This window comes from Scatophagus argus, chromosome 8 (assembly GCF_020382885.2).
Source record: "Scatophagus argus isolate fScaArg1 chromosome 8, fScaArg1.pri, whole genome shotgun sequence".
NCBI lineage: Eukaryota > Metazoa > Chordata > Actinopteri > Scatophagidae > Scatophagus > Scatophagus argus.
Window position 1 is genome coordinate 14107131 of NC_058500.1, and position 23593 is coordinate 14130723.

Genomic DNA, 23593 nt, shown 5'->3' on the forward strand with positions numbered 1-23593 from the left:
TTTGAAACAAGGGGACCTACCAGCCATTTGATCACTCGAATGGGAATTGATTCACGCACATTACCACTCAATCTGTGAAAAACATGACAGTTAACATCCCTAATGATGAGCTGTGAGCTCAGTTGCGGAGCAGCATGACATGAGATCTTCAGCTCCATGTGATGACGGCTGTGAAGAGCTCCTGTGGCTCTACATCCACTCAGGTTCTGAAGGCTAATAGAGGTTAGCTCTTCATATCGGGATGACCGTTGAACTGAGAAAGTGGAGAGCCACGACGACGCTCCGTCTGCATAGCAATCACACTGAACTTCTGTTTTCTCCATCCTCTCATCCGTCCCTGAGAGGCTGCTGGAATTGGACTACAAACACCCGCCAATACTGTAAGACATTGTGGCATCACTGTGACTTCACTGTGGCCAGACTGTGATTGTTAACACTGCTGAATCCTGCTTCAAAAAGTGATTTTGTAACTCCAATCTTAAAAAGAGAAATAAGGAGAGTCTTATTCTTCTTTGAAATAAACTTCTGATTTAAAACAGAACAACAACCATGTGTTGAAGATAGATTAAAGGAGAGTCTTTTATTCAACACACTGGTCCAATCTCATTTTGCACATATCTTAATTGTCTAAGTGCTCTCAAAATTTGTAGTCCACAACAATGCAATAATGATATACATGTATATGTTTGTATATTATGCCGGAGTCCCTTATCTCTTACGTATAATTGAAAGTCCACACTTCCTGTAATTGACTTCCTTCTAAATAACATCCTCAGAAATCCATAAATGAGTGAAAGTTCGTTAGTCCGGCAGGGAAGATGAGAGGTCCAGATGGTTGTCAACAGCATTGCACAAATGAATGAAATGGTGAAATAGCTCCAGCTCAGCCATTCTCCATGGAAACTGTGTTCAATATTGTCATGACAACCTCCATCGGAGGAGAAAAAAAAAAAAACACAAGAAATGGGGGAAACAATGAAAGGGGAGTAATCAAGGATGACAGGACAAGCCCTGACAGATTCTCTCTCTCAACTTGCAGCTCTGACTCGTTCTCCTCCTCCTCGAGCTCATCTTGTTTCATGAATCACAGTCTCGCAAATCTGTCAGTCACTTCTCATCCTAGCCCCCTGAGCAGAAGATGCTGCTTCACTAATGGAGTTATTCAGGTGTGGAAAAACTATCAGCTACTGGCATGATGACTGCTTTGTGTTGGTAGAGTCATCAAACTACAGCATTGAAGCAAATCAGAGGATGCAGCTGGGCAATTATCACCTCTGAGCACCTGTACGCAAGTTTAAAGAGGACTGTTGAGATGGTATTTCATTTGGGTTACTGAGATAGTCTCTGTTGTACAGTATGTCATGCTACAGTGTGGCTGCTGCAGTGGTGTGGTGGCCTAACTTGCGAAAACCAGGATTATGACAATACCTGTGATGTATGACCATAACATAAACATAAATAAAGAATAAATAAGGTTAAATTTATTCAACAAATTAAAATGTCCAAGCTCCATAATTCACTCAAATTTTCAGAGTATTAAAGGGTCAGTTAATCCAAACTACAAAGAAAAAACAAATTTCTCATATTTATGTCTAGTGGTATGTAAATTTTTAAGAGCGTTTACACTAAAAATTAGTATCTCCTGTCTAAATAGTTCCTATTAAAACTGTTTTCTAAACTATTCTGGATAATACGGACCTGTAGCTGGAATAAGAAACTTTCTGAACAGAACTTCTCAACACAGAGAGCACCTTAAATTCACATTTATTGTATTGGAGTGGCAGCATAAATGTAAGAGGTTAAGAGATAAATGTATGAGATAAGTAATGTGATAAGTAAGAGCATAAATGTATGCTCATAAATCTATGAGAAGAAATGTAAGAGATTTCAAAACCCTTAAGAAGTTCAGAACTTGCTGCATGACCAGAAGAAGTGAAAAAACAGTGTACTGCCCCTTTAAATCCCCTTTAATTTAAGGCATCTTATGTAAAAGCCATAAAAAAATAAAATAATATGAAATAAATACACTTGTCACTAAATATTCACTGTATCACAACATATCTGTGATTTCAAACAGATCTAGAGACGTCAAATGATAGATCATGTCAAGATCACAAATAAGCAAGGAACAGGACTATTTCTCTGCATGTTTACATCTTTCCTCAAGGTAACAGTGAATAATAATCAGTATAATCATTTAATCAGTACACCCAGACACCATGTTTGAGAGAAAGACCATCTGTGTTTAAGAGCATCTTGTTATCAATCTGACCAATCAGACTCTCTGTCCACATTTAGCCGTGGTAAAAGACTGTGTCTGCTTTTGTGTGAACACATGGCATTTGCTTTCATATTCATGCAGCCTTGATGCTTTAGACTCACCCATGACATCTTGACCCCTCCCTCCCCTCCCTTCATCGCCACAGTGCACCGCACAATACATCCCCAAACATCAAAACGTTCCTCATGGGCGACAACAGTAATGATGATCACACTAAGCTGAGGTGAGTGTGTGTCTGTGAGGACAGGCACAGAGGATGGTGTTTCTTTGCTCGTGAAGGAGGGGGGAATGGAGGCAGGAAAGCAGTAATTAGTGTTGCCTGTCATCCCAAATCTCCATGGAGATGTGTTCTGTATGCCATCTACACCTTCGGTACATAATCATGGAGGCACAGGAGAGCACGAGGCATGACTGTGACTGCCGTTCCATCACTTTGAGCAGGCACAAGATCAACCACCAGACTCCACTTGTGTCACCACTATAAATAACCATACAGTAGATGACAGAGCAGCAGCATCATACAGCTGCTAGCTGTGCAGGTGAGGGGAAAAATCAGATTCTATAATGCAAGCTATGAATGAACAATAAGAAATGTCCATAAATGACAAGATTTTACCTTCAACACCGGGGGTGGGGCACGGTTTTTATTTCTATTTCTGCATAGAAACACATGCCTATATGGTACAACATCACATACACACACACGCACGTGCGCTCACACATACACACACACACACACTAACATCTGACAGTTGGTCTGGGTTTAAATACATCACAGTCACCTATACAATCCATAATGATGAGATATGAAACTGATGTGCTGTGTGCTTCTCTGTCACATTCGAGTGTATACAACAGGGAAAACAGGAAATGAGGCAAAAAGGTGAATTATCAAAATAATAATAATCTTTCATTATTGTTTAACAGTTATTTCATGATGCATACGCATGTCATATACAGATGAAAAAACAGTTTAGGGAACAATCCAGAATATTCTACTGTGCTACATACGTACAACTGTGCTTATACATAATTACAGACCTCTGGGTCATCATAGAAACATAGCTGGAGTCTAATGAACATCAAATGAAGTTTCCCTTTGTTTATTAAACATAAGGCCACTATGGTAGACCATGAGGAATATATCATAAGTCACAAGTGAAAGAAACCACAATCCTGCTCCTCCCCATCCTCCTCCTCCTCCTCCTTTCTCCATGGAAACATGTAACAGGGTTTCTACAGATCTGACACAACCAGAAGTGTGATGGAACAAATCTAATTAAATTGCTGCACACATTTAAGCTCCATTACTCAACATGAGGCACAAGTGGAACTGATGGCATTGCACTGTATATTCTGGGTTTTTTTTACTAACAATGAAAATGAAAATCTACCAGGTAATCTAAGGATCTACATTTGGTCCGGACTCAACCAGTAGCGCTGCATCACTTGTGTACGGCTAATGACAATACTGCTCCATGAATTGATTATCATTTGTTAAACTCTCTTATTGTACAAGGATTTACAAACAACGCCTGCCCAGCATTCAGACCAGAGTCTCGACAAAATATCTGCACGAAGTCCCTGTGGTCAGTGTCAAAAAGCAGTAGCACGACAGAAGGCAGAGACTGAGTGATCAACAAAGAACTTTGGGTCTATTTTGATGAGGATCGAACAACAATTTCAAGTGTTCATCTAATCCTAGTTCACAGTAACAGTTTTGCTGTACAAACCCATTTTAGTTGACAGTTAACAACATGTATGGATATGACACATGTTCCAGGTGTCAATGATGTTTTTTGTTTTTTTAATTGTTTCTGTACATATTACTTAGAAGAAGATAAGTATCACACCAACACATGCAAAGCAAAGACGTTGCCTTCAAATCAAATCTTAAATCTTGGCCTATAACATTAATTATTAATGACTAAATGAGCAACAATCCAAGCTGACCAATAACTGATGAGTTAGTTATTATTTATTGAGAGACTAAGGCCCAAAAATTCAGCTAACCTGCTTCATCATGACTGTACAGATGTGGTGTGATCAGATTTGCCATCAGATTCTGGTTCAAATGCAGCTAAATCCTGATTGGACCACAGAAACGCACAAGATCACCTTTTTCTGAGGGAGCCCCGCCCACTTTAAACGAGCGAGAAGAGAATAAGAGGGAAAAGAAAAACGGTAGTTCCGTAGTGTGAAATAAACTGGCAGAAAATTCCTGTTCATGTGGGACCCCACTGGTCATAATGAGAGGCTAATTTTGAAAAATTTCAGGACCTTCAAGTCAAACTATGACATTTCCACTAAATGATAAGCATATAAATGGTAGCCAGTTTTTAAAATACATTATACAATGCTAGCTCATGCAATACATGCAAAATGCTTTGTAACATGTAAATGAGTGTAAATATGATAAATCTGCTATGCAGCTGATTTTGTACCACAGGGTTCTGGATGTATGACAGAGACAAAACAAAATCTTGTCTTGAGTTAAAAAAAGAAGCCGATTTGAAGTTCAATGAAGAAGGAAAAGAAAGCAGGGACCAGAGCTGAAGCTCTGCACAGCATGTACTCCATCCTGAATTCATGCTCTTTCTCCTTTTCATAGCCAATCAGCATCAGGTCAGAGTGGTGACCTCCGGCTGAGTGTAGCTTCCAGTGGAACCGAGGATGTCTTTACAGCTCTCTGACAGGAAACACAAAAGACAGAGATACAATCAAATACAGCGACTTATGTTCTTTATGACCGTGGAAGACTTAGAAAATAGACCCGGACCCTAAATATTTACATAGTGTGATGAAATATCACGAATGAATTAAACCTGATCCTGGTGAGGCTCTGAGCTCATCATAGTAAGGCTGCAGCTGATGAATATTTTCACTATTATTCAATCTTTTGTTTTTTTGATAATGCAAATCAATTAATTGTTTAATCTATAAAATGTCATAAAACTGAGAGAAAGCTTCTAGAGCCCAAGGTGACATCTTTAAATAGCTTGATAGGTCTGACCAACAGTTTAAACAGGTATTCAATTTTGCAAATTCAATTACAAATGTTTCTAGCAGAAACCCGTATCAACATTGTTGTTTATAACTTTCTGTTCAACTAGTAACCGATAACTTTTAGCTTTACTCAGCAGACAGAGAAATACTACAGATCTGAACTTCAGAGGCCAGCAGGAGACCATCCATGTTGTTAATGGAAACCTATTAGTGGTGATCATCCTGAGGAGTCACTTGGGATTATGAAGCCTCACCAAGCTCTGAAGCCTTTTCTTTGCCTCTCCGTATATCCGCCTGCTGCTTCCTCTTAGCAGCACTTGAACGGTTTGCCACAACCATTATGCACTCATCGTAAGGAAGCAGGCTGCCGGTTGTCACATCGACCAGGACAGCGGCTGCTTTTCTGTCTGTAGAAATTGCGACAGCGAGTGCTAATAGTGTCACAGGCTCGCCGTGACAACCTTAATCACTTCAAATCATCAGCACTTGGTTCCCACTGCAGGACGGGTGACCATTTCCTGCCAGTGATAACCATCTGAGCATCTTCAGACCTGCTGCAACCATCTGTCCTTTGTTTCCTGTCATACTGCTCTGGTGAAATATTATCCATACCTTGTATCCTGTACCCCTGGATTTAACCTTACACCGTCTCCTATGGGCCTAACGCAGAAAAGCAAAACTTCTGTACCATAATCTCTCTCTGTCCAACCAACTCGCAATGGCTGCAACTACAAAGAGAGGCTTTCACCTGCTGGACAAAAATATTTTATTTTTCATATATTTATTTATTTTTGAAACTCTGCCAGAGCAGTTTTAACACTGTTAGGAAACAGTGGAAGTCCACTTGAAACCTTTTTTGCAGTTAATGTGGACTAAAATGTGTTGTGTATGTGTGATATTCCCCTGTAATAGACTGGGATGTCATTATCTACATACTGACCAGACACAGGGCTCAGGATTGAATTATCCCCTCTCTCTCTCTCAAAGATCAGTTTTGAGATGTTCTGGCTTCGCTCAGCTTTCCATTGTTTTCGCCGCTGTGATCAGAAGACAGCTGGCTTGGCAATTTCACAAGCCGAACAGATAATTTAGTGTATTATTAGAGAAATCAGCGTGAAACAGGCTGGGGACAACATGTTTGTGTGTTTCCCACAACTGTGACTGTGGGCTTATAAATTTTATTTTGACAAGTGACTTCCTTCCTTGAGCATCACTATGTGTTCACAAACATCCCTTCATCTAATGACAGACACAGCTGAAGCTGACTGGGTTCTGTTTTTCATCTACTTATGACAACATGCGATTAATCTACGCCAATCTGCAACATGCTATGCATTCAGGAATTGACAAGGCTTTCAGGAAACATGACTAAATACACTTTCTTGTAATGGGCTGTTGAAAAAAAGGGGGGATACATATACACTCTCACAGGAACCAAGTTACACTAAGTGCTCCATTTACATGTTGTTTTTTCCTCAACAGTGACGTACTAAATTAGCTTTGGTAGAAAAACGCAACTCAGTAAAGTGCAGTTTTGCAGGAAAACACCTTCATAGTTGTCGGGCTGCTTGCAGACGAGGGTCAGGATGTTGACTGGGTGGGATGTGTGCTCAGGATGTCAGAAATGAATCCATGGCTGCCAAATATAGCTGCTTCTCACAGGGCACTTTTGGGTACTCTGGGAAGCTCTGATGTGAGATCCGGCATCCATTCAAGCACAGAGAGATGGCAGGCTGACAGCGGATGTCAGTTAGAGAGTTAAAGGAGCTTCGTCTTCGTACCCACTTTACCTATTTCAAACAGCTCTAACGTCAAAATTACAGAGTATGGGCTTTACATGTTAAAAATGTGTAGTTTAGTAATCACAGAGACAGTCAACATCTTTAGTCCCATCAAATGTCAAAATTTGCGTTACGTTTGTTCATGATGTGACCAAACATCTCTGAAACTGACTACAGAATGAACGCTGTACAGAGGATAAAGCTGTTTTATTAAGCTGCCAACATCCAACAAACACCATGGTCCTTCCTCTGTCACAGCCCTGAAGCCAAACTTTAACAGTTTTTCCTCACTACCAGTAAGAGAGTCCAAGAAAAGCAAAAATTTCTCTCATTTTTTCATCCATTCATCAACTGTGTTTACTGGAGTGTAATGACAGCATGGGCTGTAGGCCTGGGTGTGGGCTTTCATTCTTGTTAAACCTTGTTAAATGTTGACCTGAGCCAACGGTCAGGAACTAGTTGCATATACTGTAAACCTGATCTCGAAACAGGATTTTCTTGACTAGACCATCCAATTTCCAGTGAACACCTAAGTATATATATTTAAGTATGCACTGATCTGTACTTAACTCACCAGTATGGACATTGGGGTCTCCAGAGGTTAGGAGGAAGCAGGTGGCCTCTTTCTTAGCCTTGTCTCGCCCTCGGGAGCAGCGCAGAGACCACTTCTCGCTTGGGGACAGTGGCTGGGTCAGGCTACAGCCTTCTTCCTCTGAAAGAGCCACATTTGCATCCCCGTTCTGTTTGGAGTCTGACAGGAAGACAAAAACAAACAGCGATGTAAATGTCAAAGCTTTTACTGAGACTACCCTGAGGGTCAGGACAAAGGCAGAGGTAGATTGCATGAAATCCAGATTTTTCTGTGATGAAATTCAATTTTCCTGAGATGTTATAAAGAGTAATTTGATCCCGGTGTGTTACTGTCTTTATGTCTACATGCGTCACATCTGTCAGACAAAAGCTAAAAAGCCTTAGGAACTTTAAGACTAGAAATACACTGGCTGTTTATGTTACCTTTAGGCTAAAAAAAACTCAAACATTCATCATCGATTAAATGGACAGAATAAACAAGATAATCTCAATTAAAAACTCAACAAATAATTAATAAATAAATACAAGAAACATTAGCATAAGAACACAAATTATAAAGAAAGCATCTTCTAAGTTACTTCTAGCTGTATTTAGCCATGCAGATCATTTTGGTTTTGAGGGTTTCCACACTAAGACCTCTACACACAGTGGTGTTGACTGGAAGTTTGTTTGTGCTACACACAACACTGAAAAGAAAAACAAATTACAATTCTCCCAGATAACAAATTAAAAAGGAATAAGTAAGTATCACCAGTGAAAGTTGCTCAATGTGACATCTGTTGATTTTTCAGGGTAATTTGGACACAATTTCTGAAAAGAGACATTAAGCGTGAGGGCCATTACTGTATTGAACAGGCATCAGAAAACTCCAGAGCTTAGGAGAACTTCATCAACTAAAACCAGAACTGTCTGCATGGCGGGATACAACAAAAGGTAAAAGAGAAGGTGTTTGTTTCTCTGTAATTTGGGTGGCCTGATTGCAGCCTGACCTGAGCGGTTTCTGCCGACACTCTCCTCAGCAGCCAGGGGACAGGTGTCGCTCTGAGTGCTGTCTCGGTGTGAATTTGTTTCCGACTTCCCAAACGAGGCAGAGTCAGTCGGAGCGTCTGGGTTTGGGTTGTGCTTCTTCTTCTTTTTCGGCAGCTTCTGTTTGGCCATAGCCAGCGAGTAGTACATCCCAAAGTTATTGACGATGACGGGGACCGGCATGGCGATGGTCAACACCCCGGCCAGTGCACACAGCGCCCCCACCATCATGCCCAGCCATGTCTGTGGGTACATGTCGCCATAGCCCAGTGTTGTCATGGTGACCACAGCCCACCAGAAACTGATGGGGATGTTCTTGAAGTGTGTGTGGTTGGAGCCAGTGGGGTCGTCAGGCCTGGCTCCGATGCGCTCAGCGTAGTATATCATGGTGGCGAAGATGAGCACACCCAGTGCCAAGAAGATGATGAGAAGGAGGAATTCATTGACACTGGCCCTCAGCGTGTGGCCCAGCACGCGCAGGCCTACAAAGTGCCGCGTCAGCTTGAAGATCCGGAGGATCCGAACAAACCGCACCACACGGAGGAAGCCCAGCACGTCGCTGGCTGCTTTGGATGACAGACCGCTCAGGCCCATCTCCAGGTAGAATGGCAGAATGGCCACAAAGTCAATGATGTTGAGAGTGTTCTTAATGAAGAACAGCTTGTCTGGGCAGCAGATGATACGCACCAGGAATTCAAATGTGAACCAGACCACACAGATGCCTTCCACCAGGGTAAGGATGGGCTTGGTCACCATCTCTGTCCTCTCCACCTGGTCTGTGATGTTGCCCACGACAATCAGCTCCGTCCGGTTCTGCAGCTCATTAAAGGCTTCATGGGTCTCCAGGCAGAAGGTGGTGATGGATACCAGGATGAAAAACAGAGAGGCTAGTGCAACTCCCTGCATAAGACACATGAAACGATTCATCAACACAGTGTCTTCCTACAAATGAATAAGGAAACAATACTTTATCCAATACTTTACTGCAAACTATTTTTCTTTTCGTTTCTTTTTTTAAAATTGTAAGACTTGTTTTTATCCACAAACTTGATGGCATCACCAGTAAAAAGACACAGACTTGATTGGCATAATCAAGTCTGTAAAGCAGCATGTTTTCAAGGATTATTTTCTGGCGGAGGCAGTGAGCATCAGCTGATTGACAGTGAGCAAAGACTAAAACAATAAACACACTGATATGAGAACACTTAAGACTGACGCAAAGAAATACGATAAGACAAAGTTTGACAACAATGAAAGTAAACGTGTTTAATGTTTGCTGTGATGGATCAATGTCTGTGACATTAGAATGAATGGCTGCAAAAAGCCTTTTCTGAAGGGGTCAAAATCAACAGAAACCAGCAGGCACACAGTATCAATGAGCAAAGGAGAAGGGCTATGCAGACCACTGCGACAAACATTTACTCACTGACCCCTGCCAAATCACAGAATTTCTCTATAAATTAGAACAGTAGGTCACTTAGTAGGTCATTAAGTAGAGAACTTAAGTACTTTAAATAAAAGACAGTCTACAGCCATTGTGGCATTTCTGTAAGGCTGTACATAGACACAGCTAAATGCTCAAGCTAAATGCTAACATAAACATTACTGTTCACATTATTTTTAGTTTAGATTGTCAAAATGACAACCATTAATTAGCCACAAGCATTGCTAAAATTTTAAAAGTTCACAATGAATATAAAAATGCATTAGTTCCCAGAAACCACTGCCAACATGCGTCTCATAAAATGGCAACTGTAACTCAAAAGAAACATTAAACATAATCTACTACTCCACTGGGCCTCAACATGACATCCCCTTATCTGCCAGGAAATAATTCAGTGTCATGATTGTCCACTGTCACTCGACTTTAAGGATTAGTGAGTAAAGATACCTTTTTTTGAAAAGGCACTTTGTCTGCAGGAGAGTCAGGGGAACATTCTCAGAGAAAACAAACCAATTTCAAACCAATTACTCCCGTGAACACAGAGACTGAATCATGCTGAGAGAAAACGTGATTCAATTAACATGAGTCCTCCCAGTCACGGACAGCAGGGGGCGCACACATGGTACCACTACTGAGAGAACTGACTTCGTAAGCAAACCATGGGGCTATGGTGAGCTGTGTTTCACGGGGGAAATAGTCTCGTGATTCAATTTTGTTCTTCCAAAGACGGTTTTTGGTTTATTTGGTAACACACATATCAGAGTAAAATTGCAAGAGGAGGAAAGGGGCCGAGTCTGTGGGGCACACAGCAGAAAGGCACAGGAAAAGGAGAGACTGTACAATGAGCTGAGTCACTGAAGACCAACACTCACTTGTCCTGTTTTCAGGTTTATCACACACGTTTCAGTGATCTAGTACAAATATAATGTAAATAAAAACAAAATGGCGAGTGACTCAAACCACTTTTACAATTCATGAGGGACAAATTAAATGATGTGGCACCTGACGCAGCACAATGGTCATGTCTGTCTGTGTTTGTGTTAACACAGTACGCTAACGCATACTTGATCTGTCTTCACTGTTTACTAAAGCCTGGATAAATTGTAATGCCTCTCCAACCTTTCTAGCCTTCCAGCTGGATAAATATGTACCTGTGCCATGCATGCACTTAGCTATTTTCTCCCTCCGAGGCCTCTCGGATATCATTCGACTTAATTTGGTCTGTGATTAGAAAAAACAAATAAAATGTGTAATGTCTGATGAAGGCACTAATTCTGTGCGGAACCAACAAAATAAATAAGAACTGGATAGTTTATGGAGTTTAGTTAGCTGGAAGACCAGCAGCCCACATTCAAAATAGCAAAAATGGAGACATTGCACATGTAAATATACAGTGCATTACATTAGAGATAATCTGCAACTTTGTACCGTGACAAGCATCTTCAGCTTTGTCCCTGCAGTGCTCTGAGACGCTTGCAACTCAGATCCCGTGAGAGGACGAGGACACCACTGCAGGACAAGAAACCTCAGCTCTGCCCCAGGAGGAGCCCAGAGTTCCCCCTGTTGGACACGGTTTCCCTGAACATCACCATGGCTATGTGTGTGTGTGTGTGTGTGTGTGTGTGTGTGTGTGTGTGTGTGTGTGTGTGTGTGTGTGTGTGTGTGTGTGTGTGTGTGTGTGCGTTACAGGGCTGAGTCATGGGGTCTATCATAACAAGCCAACCAGCATAGAAACTAAATAGAAACTCACAGGTAAATTGGTTTCTAATTTAGACTATTTTGTTTATGTAAAAGTACACTAGTATTGTCAACAAATTTCCTTACAATACATAAGCAAAAAAGTAAAACTTACTGAAACTCGTACAGCAGAATGTCACTGTGTTAGACTATTATATACATATCATTGGATTATTATTATTATTATTATGGATTCATTAAGATGTGACCAGTATTTAATGCTACTTTACATACTAATGGGTAGCTTAATCTGTAACAGTACATTTTATCTTTTAAGCTGAGTGCATGTTTGTATGTATGTATCACTGAAATAGACTGCAGATTTTCTTTTTGCCTTCATCTGAAAATTTAATTTGCTTCAGAAACCCTGAATTTGTTTTATTAAAATGCACTCACAGTTTCTCTCGGACGGATACAAAATATGCTTTCATTGTGTCATCTCAGCCACGATTTCCTACTGGAAAGCTATCCTATCGTGACGGACCTGCATACTGACCTGAACAGAGGAGTCCAGTGAAAACACATCAGAAGAGGAGCTGTTGAAGGAGCTTGCAGGAATAAAAGTGTACCAATCAGTAATCTGTGCATGAACGTACTGAATGCGCTGACACCTGCACAAGACTTATTTGATTTCTTCTGTTTGTGAGAATATAATCATTTTTTCCTCATTTAACCAAACGAATTTTGACTTATTCGGTGTAGGTTATATTGCTGCAGATTTTCTCACAGTTTATATACACTGCAGCCACTGCTAACTCTAGCTACACCATGCAACACGGAACCTTCATGATAGCTCACTATTTGCACCTTGTAACTCCCAAACAACCAGCAGGCTGAAGCCTTCTCACTTTCCCTCTTGAGACAACCACACAAAGGTTATAGGTTCTCTGTGGAGGTGGGTGAGAACTTCATTCTTTCACCGTGAATATCCTTTGCGTTAATTTAATCCAACGTGCTGTAAAAGAAAATTAGCTAAATTATCAGGATGTATCCAACTGAAGTACAAATCCAGTACTGATAGGGTTTTTCACACCAAAAGTGCAAATTTGATGTTGCAGCAAGGCAACCCTGAATACCAAACACTGAACTCAACAACACATTAACAGGAGGCAGGAGTTATATCAGTGATAATTTTATATTGGAGAGGAATGGTGGAAAAGTTAAACTGTAAGTACTTCTGCAAGCTAGTTACTCCAACAGCGGAGCAAACAGTTAGTTCAGTTTGCACAAAAGCCTTAATACATGTGTCCAGTTTATTTTTTAGATAAGTTCTTGCTGGTTACAAGGGTTTTTAACTGAACATATCCATGTTTCATTATCAGGTCTCTCTCTGTTCGTCATGTATCCTTTCCAAGAGTCATTAATCATTTTGGCGAATAGGAATAAACATCTTCTTGCAGCCGAACGCATCTTCACTCTTTTCCGACTTTTTCTGACCAGCAGTCACCAAATAAAAACTACGAATCCTGCTGCTGTTCAGATGCTCGTGATGAGCCCAGCAGGCGCCGACAGCATTCAGTTTACCAAAATGCCAAACGGTTTATCCCAGAACTAAACAGAAGTGCGTATCTGCAGCCAGGGGCACCTCTGCAGGGAAGGTGTTGGAGGCTCTGGTACACAAGAGCCCAACTTGCTCTTAAGGCTCCAAACCAAAACAGTAACATCACAGAGCTTGACCTCGCACCTGTGGGTATTCATCTGTAGGTGGCTGCCATGCCTCTTGCTCAAAGTATTTTGGGGATTGTGGTAAAGTGTTTGTCTCTGTTGCTGTTTGTGTTTTTACTATTTCTGTATGTCCATGTCTGCAAGTCTTTGTCTTGTTCAATAAATCCTGCAGCATTTAAATAAGTCTGCAGAGTTTATTTAAGGCTTGACACATAAGGAGACCATGATATCGTGTTTACAGCGCAGTAGTGGAAACTGTAAACACAACCACAGTGTTGGAGTGATTGCCACAATGTCTCTTTGCCACCACAGAGTGTTTCCATGTTGGTCATGTCGGTTGATGTTGTACAAGCAAGAATTATTATGAGGCTAGATGAATGTTAACACAGAGCTTTTTATTTATCATTTCCATGACTTCCTGACTCAAAGTGTCAGTTTTTCATGCTGCAGTAATGGTAAATTCCCCTACTGGGAACCAACACAGTTACATCTTAGAGATTCTTACAGTACTTGTACTCGTACAGATTTCAAAGAAGTCTCTGAGCACTCCAGGGTTCAGTGAAGCCTTCGAGCATATGAACACTGGTGCTAAAAAGACATCAATCCAAGGTCATCAGGTGTCAGTGTCCAGACAGAGCAGAGGTCCCCCGAGGGGACAGCCGCCTGGTCCCAGCTGGGAAAAAGAGGAGGTGGGGGGGGGGGTTGACGACAGGCAGCAGGCTGTGCATCAGTGTGCAGCAGCTGAGGGGTCCTGTCACCACCATCACCTCCAGCTGTTCAGCATCACACTCTGTTACTAACAGGGACAAACTATACACAAGAATTACAACATCAGGCCTACTGAGCAGTGAGCAGCTGCAAGGCCAAAGAGCGCAGTCGCTTGTGACATTTTTTTAGAATTCACATCACACCCATTCGTGTCTGAGAGTTGGTACACCTGAGGACGGCAAGAGAATTAATGTCCACCAATGAGCCTGTCAGCTCTTCTCCTCCTATCTGTAGAGAAGTCATTCATTATCACGTTTATATTTAATGGGACCAGAATCAGTATAGTAACTCCCCTCATCATTGATCAATGGACTGCAGCAGGGACATGAACTCAAAAAAGGACCACTTACAACAAAAAAAGAGCGGTGAAGACCGCTCTACCCCTCTTATTGATGAGAAGAACTCCAGGACAATGGGCACAAGAAAATGATCATGAGAATCCTTAAGACCATCACAAGCTACATTATCTCAGAAAACCAGGATCAGGGCATCCACACCCAACTCCAGAGACCATTTTCAAATAGAGACATTTAACAAAGTTCCTCCATATATGAACATCAGTTATGAAGTGAGCAAAGCTCCATGAGATGACACTTCAGCCTACATGACAAGTGAAGACCACGAAATATTCTGGTTTTAAAGATCTGAGCAAAAAAAGAAAAAAAAAGTGTGTGTATCATAAACCGCTTCCAGACGGTTGCTAAAAACTAAAACAAAATTACACGCATGTCTGGTGTTGTCAGAAAATCTTGGAATCCAAACAAGCGGAAAGTGAAAAGTTGAGCCAGAAATATCAGCGTGTAGAAAACTAATCAGAGAATATTTACAACTCATTGTCAAAGCCTTTCATTTATCTTTAAATAGTTGGCTGATTGCACATATTTAATAGGTATCTAAAATGTGCAAATATTTAAGTTAAAATGGAGGGACACAGACCTTTTTGTTTTTCTTTCCACTGGAATGTAAACATACTTTCCATAATTCTGCTGAGGTTTCAAGATGACAAAAACAGTTTAATCTGCTTGGCTAATCTTCACTGTCTTCACTGACAAATAACCTTTTATTTCATGGTTATTCATTCAGCTGACTGCTCTGAATCAAATTTCAAACCTTTTTTTTATTTATCTAAATGGCTTTTTAAAAAAGGAAAATCACACTGACTCCAGCATTAATTCGCAGCTCAAGTTCCAACAGTCCGCATCACTAATAATTACTCCTTAGTTTTGATGTTATTTTCAGTAATGTATTTTTGTATGTTATGTATTATCATTTTGGGGGAGTTTATTTTCAGTGACAAAAAAGTCTGCAACTCTGAGCAGACTCGGTGATGCGTTCACTGATCTCACAGAAACACAGCCAATCTATTTTCAGCAAACAGCTTAGAACCCAGCAGAACAAACAACCAACATAATCACACAGGATTACATCCTTCTTTCACTGAGAATTCAGTGTTATAAAAGTCTCCTTAACGAGGCTGCACAGCTTTGATGATGTGTGAAAAATCAAATCCTGTGTTTCATTCACAGAGCAGCAGAGAAAGGTGTCAGCGCTGTGAAAGCCGGGCCCACAGGAGGTTCTGCTCAAAATGCTCCTTTATTATTCATCAGCTGGATAAGAACAAGTTTCACAATCAGCAACAAGTAAAGTATCTTACCGAAAGATTTTGAGAAATATTTTCTTTTTTATATCACTGATAATTACTTTCTTGAACATAACCTGAGCCAGGAAAGCAAGAACGAGGATTGATACAGATGTGGTGATCCAATGTAAACAAAAAAAACTAATGGTCCCCCTTTGCAGCCATAACAGCTTCCACTCCTCTGGGAAGGCTTTCCACAACCTTTTGGAGTGTTTCTGTGGGAATGTTTGTCCATTCATGCAGTAGGGCCCTTGTGAGGTCGGGAACTGATGATGGACGGAAAGGCCTGGCTTTGGCTCATCCCAAAGGTGTTCGATGGGGTTGAGGTCAGGGTTCTGCACGGGCCACTCAAGTACTTCATCATCCAACCATGTCTTTATGGAGATGGCTTTGTGCACTGAGGCAAAGTCATGTTGGAATAGAAAAGGATCTTTTGCCAAACTGTTGCCAAACAGCCCCATAAAGAGGTGTGTGGTGAGAAAGGCGAGAAAACACTACTTGGTTCTTATTAGGCCTGTTAGACTTTCTACCCAAAAATCTTCACTCATACAACACAAGTTGAATCAGTATATCTTTATAAAAAAAGCATGCCAAGGTATCTAATCCAGGTAGGGTGTGTCTTAATCTAAATGTCAATCAATAAAAACAGACTTTTCTATTGCCAGATAGATTAGTTATTGGAAAGTCAGACTCCAGGTAATATGCAACAGACCTCAACAATCCCACATTAGTTAATCCCCTGGTCTCACCACAAAGACAAATTGATTTCTTTCTCTACGTGGGATAAAAAAAACGTTACTCTCTTCTGTGGGAAAGGCTGTTTTAATTGCTCACCACTGATTACAGCCCATTGCCACAGCGGTGATTAATGACAAGCAGCAGGGCTGTGGAATTAATGAAATATTGCATGAGGGAAGACTGAATAAGTCATCAGATCCGCGCTTAATGTTAATGTCAAGTCTAATGGGTCACATGTAACTAACTGAAACATACTCTGAGGAACTCATTTTAACAAACCACCTTTGTGTTTGTTTCTATAGCATTAAAGGGGAAGGCTCTATGAAAGATGAAAGTGACATATTTTGTCATTGGAGGGAACACACTCCAACGAAATTCGTGCTCTGCATTTAACCCACCCAAGTGACGTGCACACACACACAGCAAACCCAGGGCAGTGGGCGACCGCGTGCAGCGCCCGGGGAGCAGTGGGGGTTAGGTACCTTGCTCAAGGGTACCTCAGCCATGGTATTTTCATGTGCAAATATAAAGTTTTGTAATTACTCCAGTAGATAGCCGGTAACCATGACAAGGCCTGCAATGTCATTCTTAGGGCCAACTTTGACCAGCCCGGCATGTCCAGTAAGAGTGGAAAGTATCCCTACAGAATGAGAGTAAAAGCCTTTCTGTTTAACCAGAAACAGCTTCGATGTTACTCTTGCCAAATCCACCAGACTATTTACAGAAATAGTAATTTTATCATTGTAAAACACACTTCATTCAAACTACACAGAAACAAAATAAATGTTGTGGCTTGTCTTTACACTCTTCCAACAATCACCAGCTCTGGTTCTGTCAAAATAAACTGCTGCGTTAGATGTGAACACATTCCTGATCTGTGTGTTGTTTTCCCTCGCTGTTTCGCTGAAGTCAACCTTCTCCCAACCTTCTCACGATATTTTAACATCTAAATCCCAGTGAAACAGGGGTTTATTTAAAGCAGACCAGAGTTGAAAAAATGGCAAATGTAGAGGATGGTTTTGGTGAGTTTCATTTTGTTTCTGTTGAGTTTGAATGAAGTGTGTTTTACCACAATAAAATTACGATTCTGCGATCTGTGTGTAATTCTGTGGAGTCTGGTGGATTTGGTCCAGTAAATCACTCTTAGGTCAACCTTCTGACTTTCAGCTTTAAAAGTATTTCTAAGTGTTCACGTCTATTACTTTGTTGCCCACATTTAATACGACAATAAAGCAGGCTAATGATTTGAAAAGCGCAGACAAGGAGGTTTTGAAGTCAGTACATGAATGTTTCGAATATCCAAGTCAGTCATCTGACCCCAATCCATCGGATATTCATTTCATTTTGTAAAGCTCGAGGACTGAAGGCAAAACCCACCTAAACAAGAGAGATTTGTTGCTTTGCTTCGTGTGTGCCAACATGCTCACAGTGACAAAGCCAACACACTGATGCTTATTGTTCTTGTTGCCACTGTCACCTCTGAAGGGGTTGATGGGAATGTTGTTAGTTTTGCAGATATTTGATAAGGTGTTTGACACTGGCGCTTAACGCGAAGATATTCATCCAGAGGGAAACATGAATATCTGTGGGTAAAAAACTGCTGGTGGCGCTAGAGGAGAAGTCAGGGGATCATCAAAGTCTGCAGCATAAAACATATGAGTGCTGTGAATCAATATTTGCCATAGTTCAGATATGTCATATTAACATGCGACCTAACACCCTCAAATTCAAGATGTGGGTCAGCACTTAAACCGCACAGTCACTGTTTCATTTCAGCTCTAAAGTCCCACAGTAAAGAGCCATTACTGTTCTAACACCTTCTGGCTGCACTGTATGCTGCAGTTGTAGATTTGTGAGTATTGCCATCATCAGAACAAAGACTTAATGTGCTGACTTCCACAGAGGTGCACCTCCAGTCTTGGTTGATGAGGAGGAGGAGGAGGAGGAAGAGGATGTGGTTTGCGTGATGGACAGAATAACTTCATTCCGGCTTTCAAGAATCGCATTACCTGATATGAGCTTGGAGGCGCTTTAAAATAAAAAGGCCATAAAGGTAACGTGAGTCCCAGAAAATGCACTCTGGATCCTTTCAGAACACACGCGGAGCAAACATACGTACATGAATCCGATGAAGAGGAAATGGACAAAGAACATTATGACCGGGTCAATATGTATCCGCCCTCGCTCGTTCATATTACATACTTCCAGAAAGAATCACCTCTGATTCTTTCACAAATATTCAGTAGTGAGAGACACGATGAACTGGCAGGCACAGCGCGGTCATCTTCAGACGGCAGTGATGCGGCGGCGGCAGCAGCTGTGACTCAGAGATGTCGGTTGTTCCAAAGTGACAGCCTGCTAATGCCACCTGGATGAGAAGCTAAAATAAACACTGCTTGTAGTGACTGGCATGCAATGAGAACACTGTACTTCTGCAACACAGCAAGAGCCTGAATAGACCATTCAGCTCCACAAACAGGCAAACAGAAATCAGAGCGAGCGTGAGCTGCTCTCTTTCGGGACTAAATGCATTTTTCTTTTTGATGAAAGCTCCTGGCCCTTTGCCTGACAACTGCTGCTATAATGACACACTCGATGCTTGCATTCACGTTTACTTCACTAAGCACTCTGCCGCTTTTGTTGCTAAGCCATTAGGCACAGCATACTTTTAAATGCTTACAGCTGGCTCATATCCCGTGGGGCGAAAAATGAGAGCAAAGTGATTTTAATTTACAACACAACACAGCAATTTTTATTTTATGGATTAAGCAAACAGAAGTGTATCTTGTTCATCATGAGAAACTGAGATAACTTTTCTTGGTGTGTGTGTGTGTGTGTGTGTGTGTATGTGTGTATGTGGGGTGGGGGTGTGGGGGTATAAGTCAAAATCATAAATACATAAAACATATTCACAAATGAAATCAAGAAATGCACTAAAAACAGCATGGCAGCGTTTCAATCAACACCGTAGACTGAAGACCCTTGATGTTGATTTAAATGGCTGATCATTTTTTCCCTTGACTACATGTGTATTTAGACCCCATTCTTCTGTTTAATATACGGTATGAGTTACTGTGTATGGATTTACACTCTCGCAGCCTTTCAAACACTCATGTTTAGAGGACCAGTGAGTGCAAACCTTGAACAGGATGTGTGGGAACACTTCAGCTGCACTGTATTTTTTGCCATGAAACAGCATTTTCTCTATTTTCAGTGTTTTGGTACAATTTCATAACATATACTGAAGTGAGAACTAAAACACTGCTTATTTACACGAGTGAAAGAAGCATGAGGTTGTCTGGAAAGAGTTAGCAAGCCCTGACATGCATTTGTTATGTTTTATAACTATTAGCTATTAACTATTAGCAGCTACTTTAGTACAAAGATACTCTACATTCATGCAAATGATAACAGCTCAAATACGTGACGGATTCGTCATGACTTTCCTAATTTTATATATGTTCAATACCAGCATAAATAACTGTATAGGATTCAACACAAAGTTCTGTCAGAGAATGAGGTTTTTTCGAAGAAGAAAAGCAAAAAATATTGGCTCATTTCCTAATTATGAGGGTTATTTTTAAACACAGTGGTGGGCTCAACAGGTCAGGTCTGGCTCACAGCCCTGGTCTTTCCAAAGATGTTGAATGGGATTGAGGTCAAGAATTTTTCTTCAACACCAAACTGGGAGAACAATTTCTTTACCAGTCGGGCTTAGTGCATAAGGACACCATCATGTTGAAAGAGGAGAGGATAATCCTCAAAGTTGGATTTGTACGATTGTATTCTGTGGCATGAAACCTTCATTGCTCAGAAATGGTCTTCTGACACAATGAAAATAGTAATGTGATTGATTGTATTCTCAAGGTGGGAAACCACTTGTGAACATTCAGTTTGATCACAGTATCATGTATTTATTTCCATTTGTTTCAGATGTTTGATTGATTTCCCACACCAGTAATAATCATCAGTCATTTGTGTTTTGACTGGCTCTCAAAGCTACTGACTATCTGCTTTTACAAGAGCGATCAGCTTGGAAAAATAAGCAGATGTTTGCCATTTGTAAGAGTTTCCTCTAAACTGTTGTTTAAGGCAGGAGGAAAGAGACACAGAAGATGATGACTGCGCCTCACTTTTTAAGATACCCTGCTTGATGTGTGGGAGAGTCTACGTCTGCTCCTGAAATCACAGTCAATGAAACAGATGGGATAATATGAACTGTGGCCAGAAGGCAGCTAAAATACTCTCTCTTGCCATACAAATCACCTCATCAAGCGTCAACTCGGCCAGGCCAAGAACTTTCCGAAACTGGTTCAAATTCCAAGAAATCCAGTGCGGTATTTCAACTTAACAGTCAGTTAAGTTGAAAAACGTTTTCACACTTCATTGAACTTATTTTACGACTGAACAACAAAGCATCATTTCTGCAAACGTTTCTGCTGAGTAAACTGTAATCTGGACGCCTGACTGACACACTGTTTTTATTATTTTCTGTTTTAATTGTCCAGTTGTATTCAGTGCTGAATTTATGATGATGACTCAGTAGGTACGTATTGATATTTCATTTATGTGATGACATACTTAAATTGAAATTGACCCAGACAACTGCAGGCTAGAAGTTAGGCAAATGCAACTGATGCTGAGATATCCTAATTGTCAGGTATAAACATAACAATCTCCATGTGAAGAGTGCAAATACAAACCCAGATCAGTTCACGCACGCACGCACACACACACACACGGACTCCATTGTTGTACCCTTTAACTGCTGATTGGCTCGTGGGGACACCTGTTGATTAAATGTGCGCCTTTTAATCCTAAATAGAAAACGCCTTGCACTCTTTGCGGTCTTTACACTGACATGTCACTGCCCATCAAGCGCTGAGGGCAGAGAAAACACCTGGTGAACTCACCCTGGCTGCTCTGGAGGAGTACGGGTCGTCAAACAAGGCCCAGATCTTCGGCTGCCAAACTTCGCAGCAACCCCTCGACCGGTCGGGACAGTCCTCGATGCCGAACCGCCTCGGTATCTCTCTGTCGTCGTCGGTATCGTCAGGGTCCGGCGGCTCAAATGTATCCAGGGCCTCCTCCGCGTCCCGGTGCTGCCGGTAGGTCATCCAGCAGCACGGCTCCACGTCGGTCTCGTCAATCCCCCAAAACGCCAGCTCCTCCTCAAAAAGCGGACCACAGACGTCGGCCGGGCAGTGCAGCTTGCCGGTTCGGTAGTAGTTTAGCACGTAGGCGAAGATGCCCGGGTGTCTGTCGAAGAAGAACTCGGTGGTACTCGGGAGCGAAGCCTCCGAGTCGGAGCTGACCTGCGTGTCCGGGTCTGCCAGCCATGCCAGGCGGGTCCCCGGCAGGGTCCTGAGGGTGCTCTTGTAGGTCTCATGTCTAGTGCCGCCCACGTTGATGATAATTTTGTCCGAGTCTTCCCCTCTCGCCATCTCCTCCTTCAGACATGATTTCGACGGAGGTTTATTGCCCGACTTGCGCCCTCGGTAAGACGAAACACACACCGAGCTTATCATTGAGAATCAGGGACCTTCCGGCTGCTCGCCCCCTCCGTTACAAATTGGTGTCCACTTCCGAAAAAAAAAAAATATTAATCAAATAATCAACGCAAAGTGAGATCTCATTTCAGACCCAAAGTCATATAATACCACGTGTGTCTCATTTATCCAGAAACAACTGCTCAGTGGTCCAGACAGCTCCAAAGTGAGATGCTCAGCAACAAACCACCTGTTACAGTGTGGTTTCGCGACAAAACGCAGGTGGTCGGGCTCTCTGCTTGTGTTTTATGTTTTCGTCGAATATATCGCACAATGAGACTTGAACTGATGTTTCCAAAATGTTGCACTTCTTTCCCACCGATGAACACAAGGCTTACTGCCAATAACACAAAAAAAGAAAGGAAGAAAAAAAAAGAACAAAAACAATCATATATTGCCAGGATGAAGCACTTAACCCGAAGTAATGTCACTCGTCATTCATTTCCCACAAGTCTTATCCAAATTCTGCAACGCCAAAATCCACAACTATCCCTGACAACTTTTCTCTCCTCCACACAAGACGGGGAAGCGTAAGAATGACCCAGTGGCGCATTTAATCACGCACTGAGACGTCCCTCCAGTTCTTCCTGCTGAAAAACGCTCAGCTCGCGTGCCAGATGCGTTTTCCAGCTGGGGATCTGTTGCTTCTCCACGAGTAGCCTGACTTCCCTTAGCGACACAGTCCGGTTGGATGGTGCGCTCAACAACGGGCTCGACACATTTAACTCTTTGGCTGCTGGCGGAGGTTGGCGCATTATTGAACCACTCCCTCTAATCAGGGTGGGCTGATGAAGTGCGCGCGCGTGCGTGTGTGTGATAGATAGATAGATAGATAATTTAGACTGAAATATTTTCGTAGAATACATCTAAGTCTGGGTCATCGTGGGAACACGCAAGTCATTTGCACGTAAAAGCTTAAATGTCTGAGTTATAACGAAGGCCAACAGCAAAAAGAACAAACAGCAGTGAGCACAACGTGTGAAGTGCTGTGTAATGCAGTGTACCTTCTGCTATTCCCATGGCTATTGCGTGTGATTATTTACATACTGTAAAGGAGAAGTGCACTGAACAACGACACGCAAAGACCGCTACACAGACCAACTCCTTAAAACGGGCCATGTTAATGCCATCGCCAGGAGTAGCGCAACATTATTACTGTGATTATTTAAGTAATGATCCAACAGGTAGCAATGACTCCTCCACTGTTGACACAGCCCATGTGCTGCTGACACCAACTAAGACTGCCACCTAGTGGATTATACGGTGAACAACACGTTTCACAAAGAATGATCGTTCCGATTACCATCCGTGAAAGGAGTGTTCATCTGCTTTACTCAAATTAAAGTTAAGTCTACTTACATCACAGTA

At 41.7% G+C, this 23593-nt stretch overlaps 1 protein-coding gene across 1 annotated transcript; it reads right to left on the reverse strand.

The window, feature by feature from the left end:
* Nucleotides 1-2891: 2891 nt before the first annotated feature.
* On the reverse strand, nucleotides 2892-23460 carry kcnc4 (potassium voltage-gated channel, Shaw-related subfamily, member 4). Its single transcript, XM_046397158.1, has 4 exons — nucleotides 21590-23460; nucleotides 8649-9585; nucleotides 7643-7819; nucleotides 2892-4970 (listed from the first exon to the last, which is right to left on the reverse strand). The coding sequence occupies exons 1-4, from the start codon at nucleotides 22202-22204 to the stop codon at nucleotides 4903-4905; spliced, it is 1797 nt and encodes a 598-aa protein (XP_046253114.1). The 5' UTR covers nucleotides 22205-23460; the 3' UTR covers nucleotides 2892-4902.
* Between the last annotated feature and the right edge of the window lie 133 nt (nucleotides 23461-23593).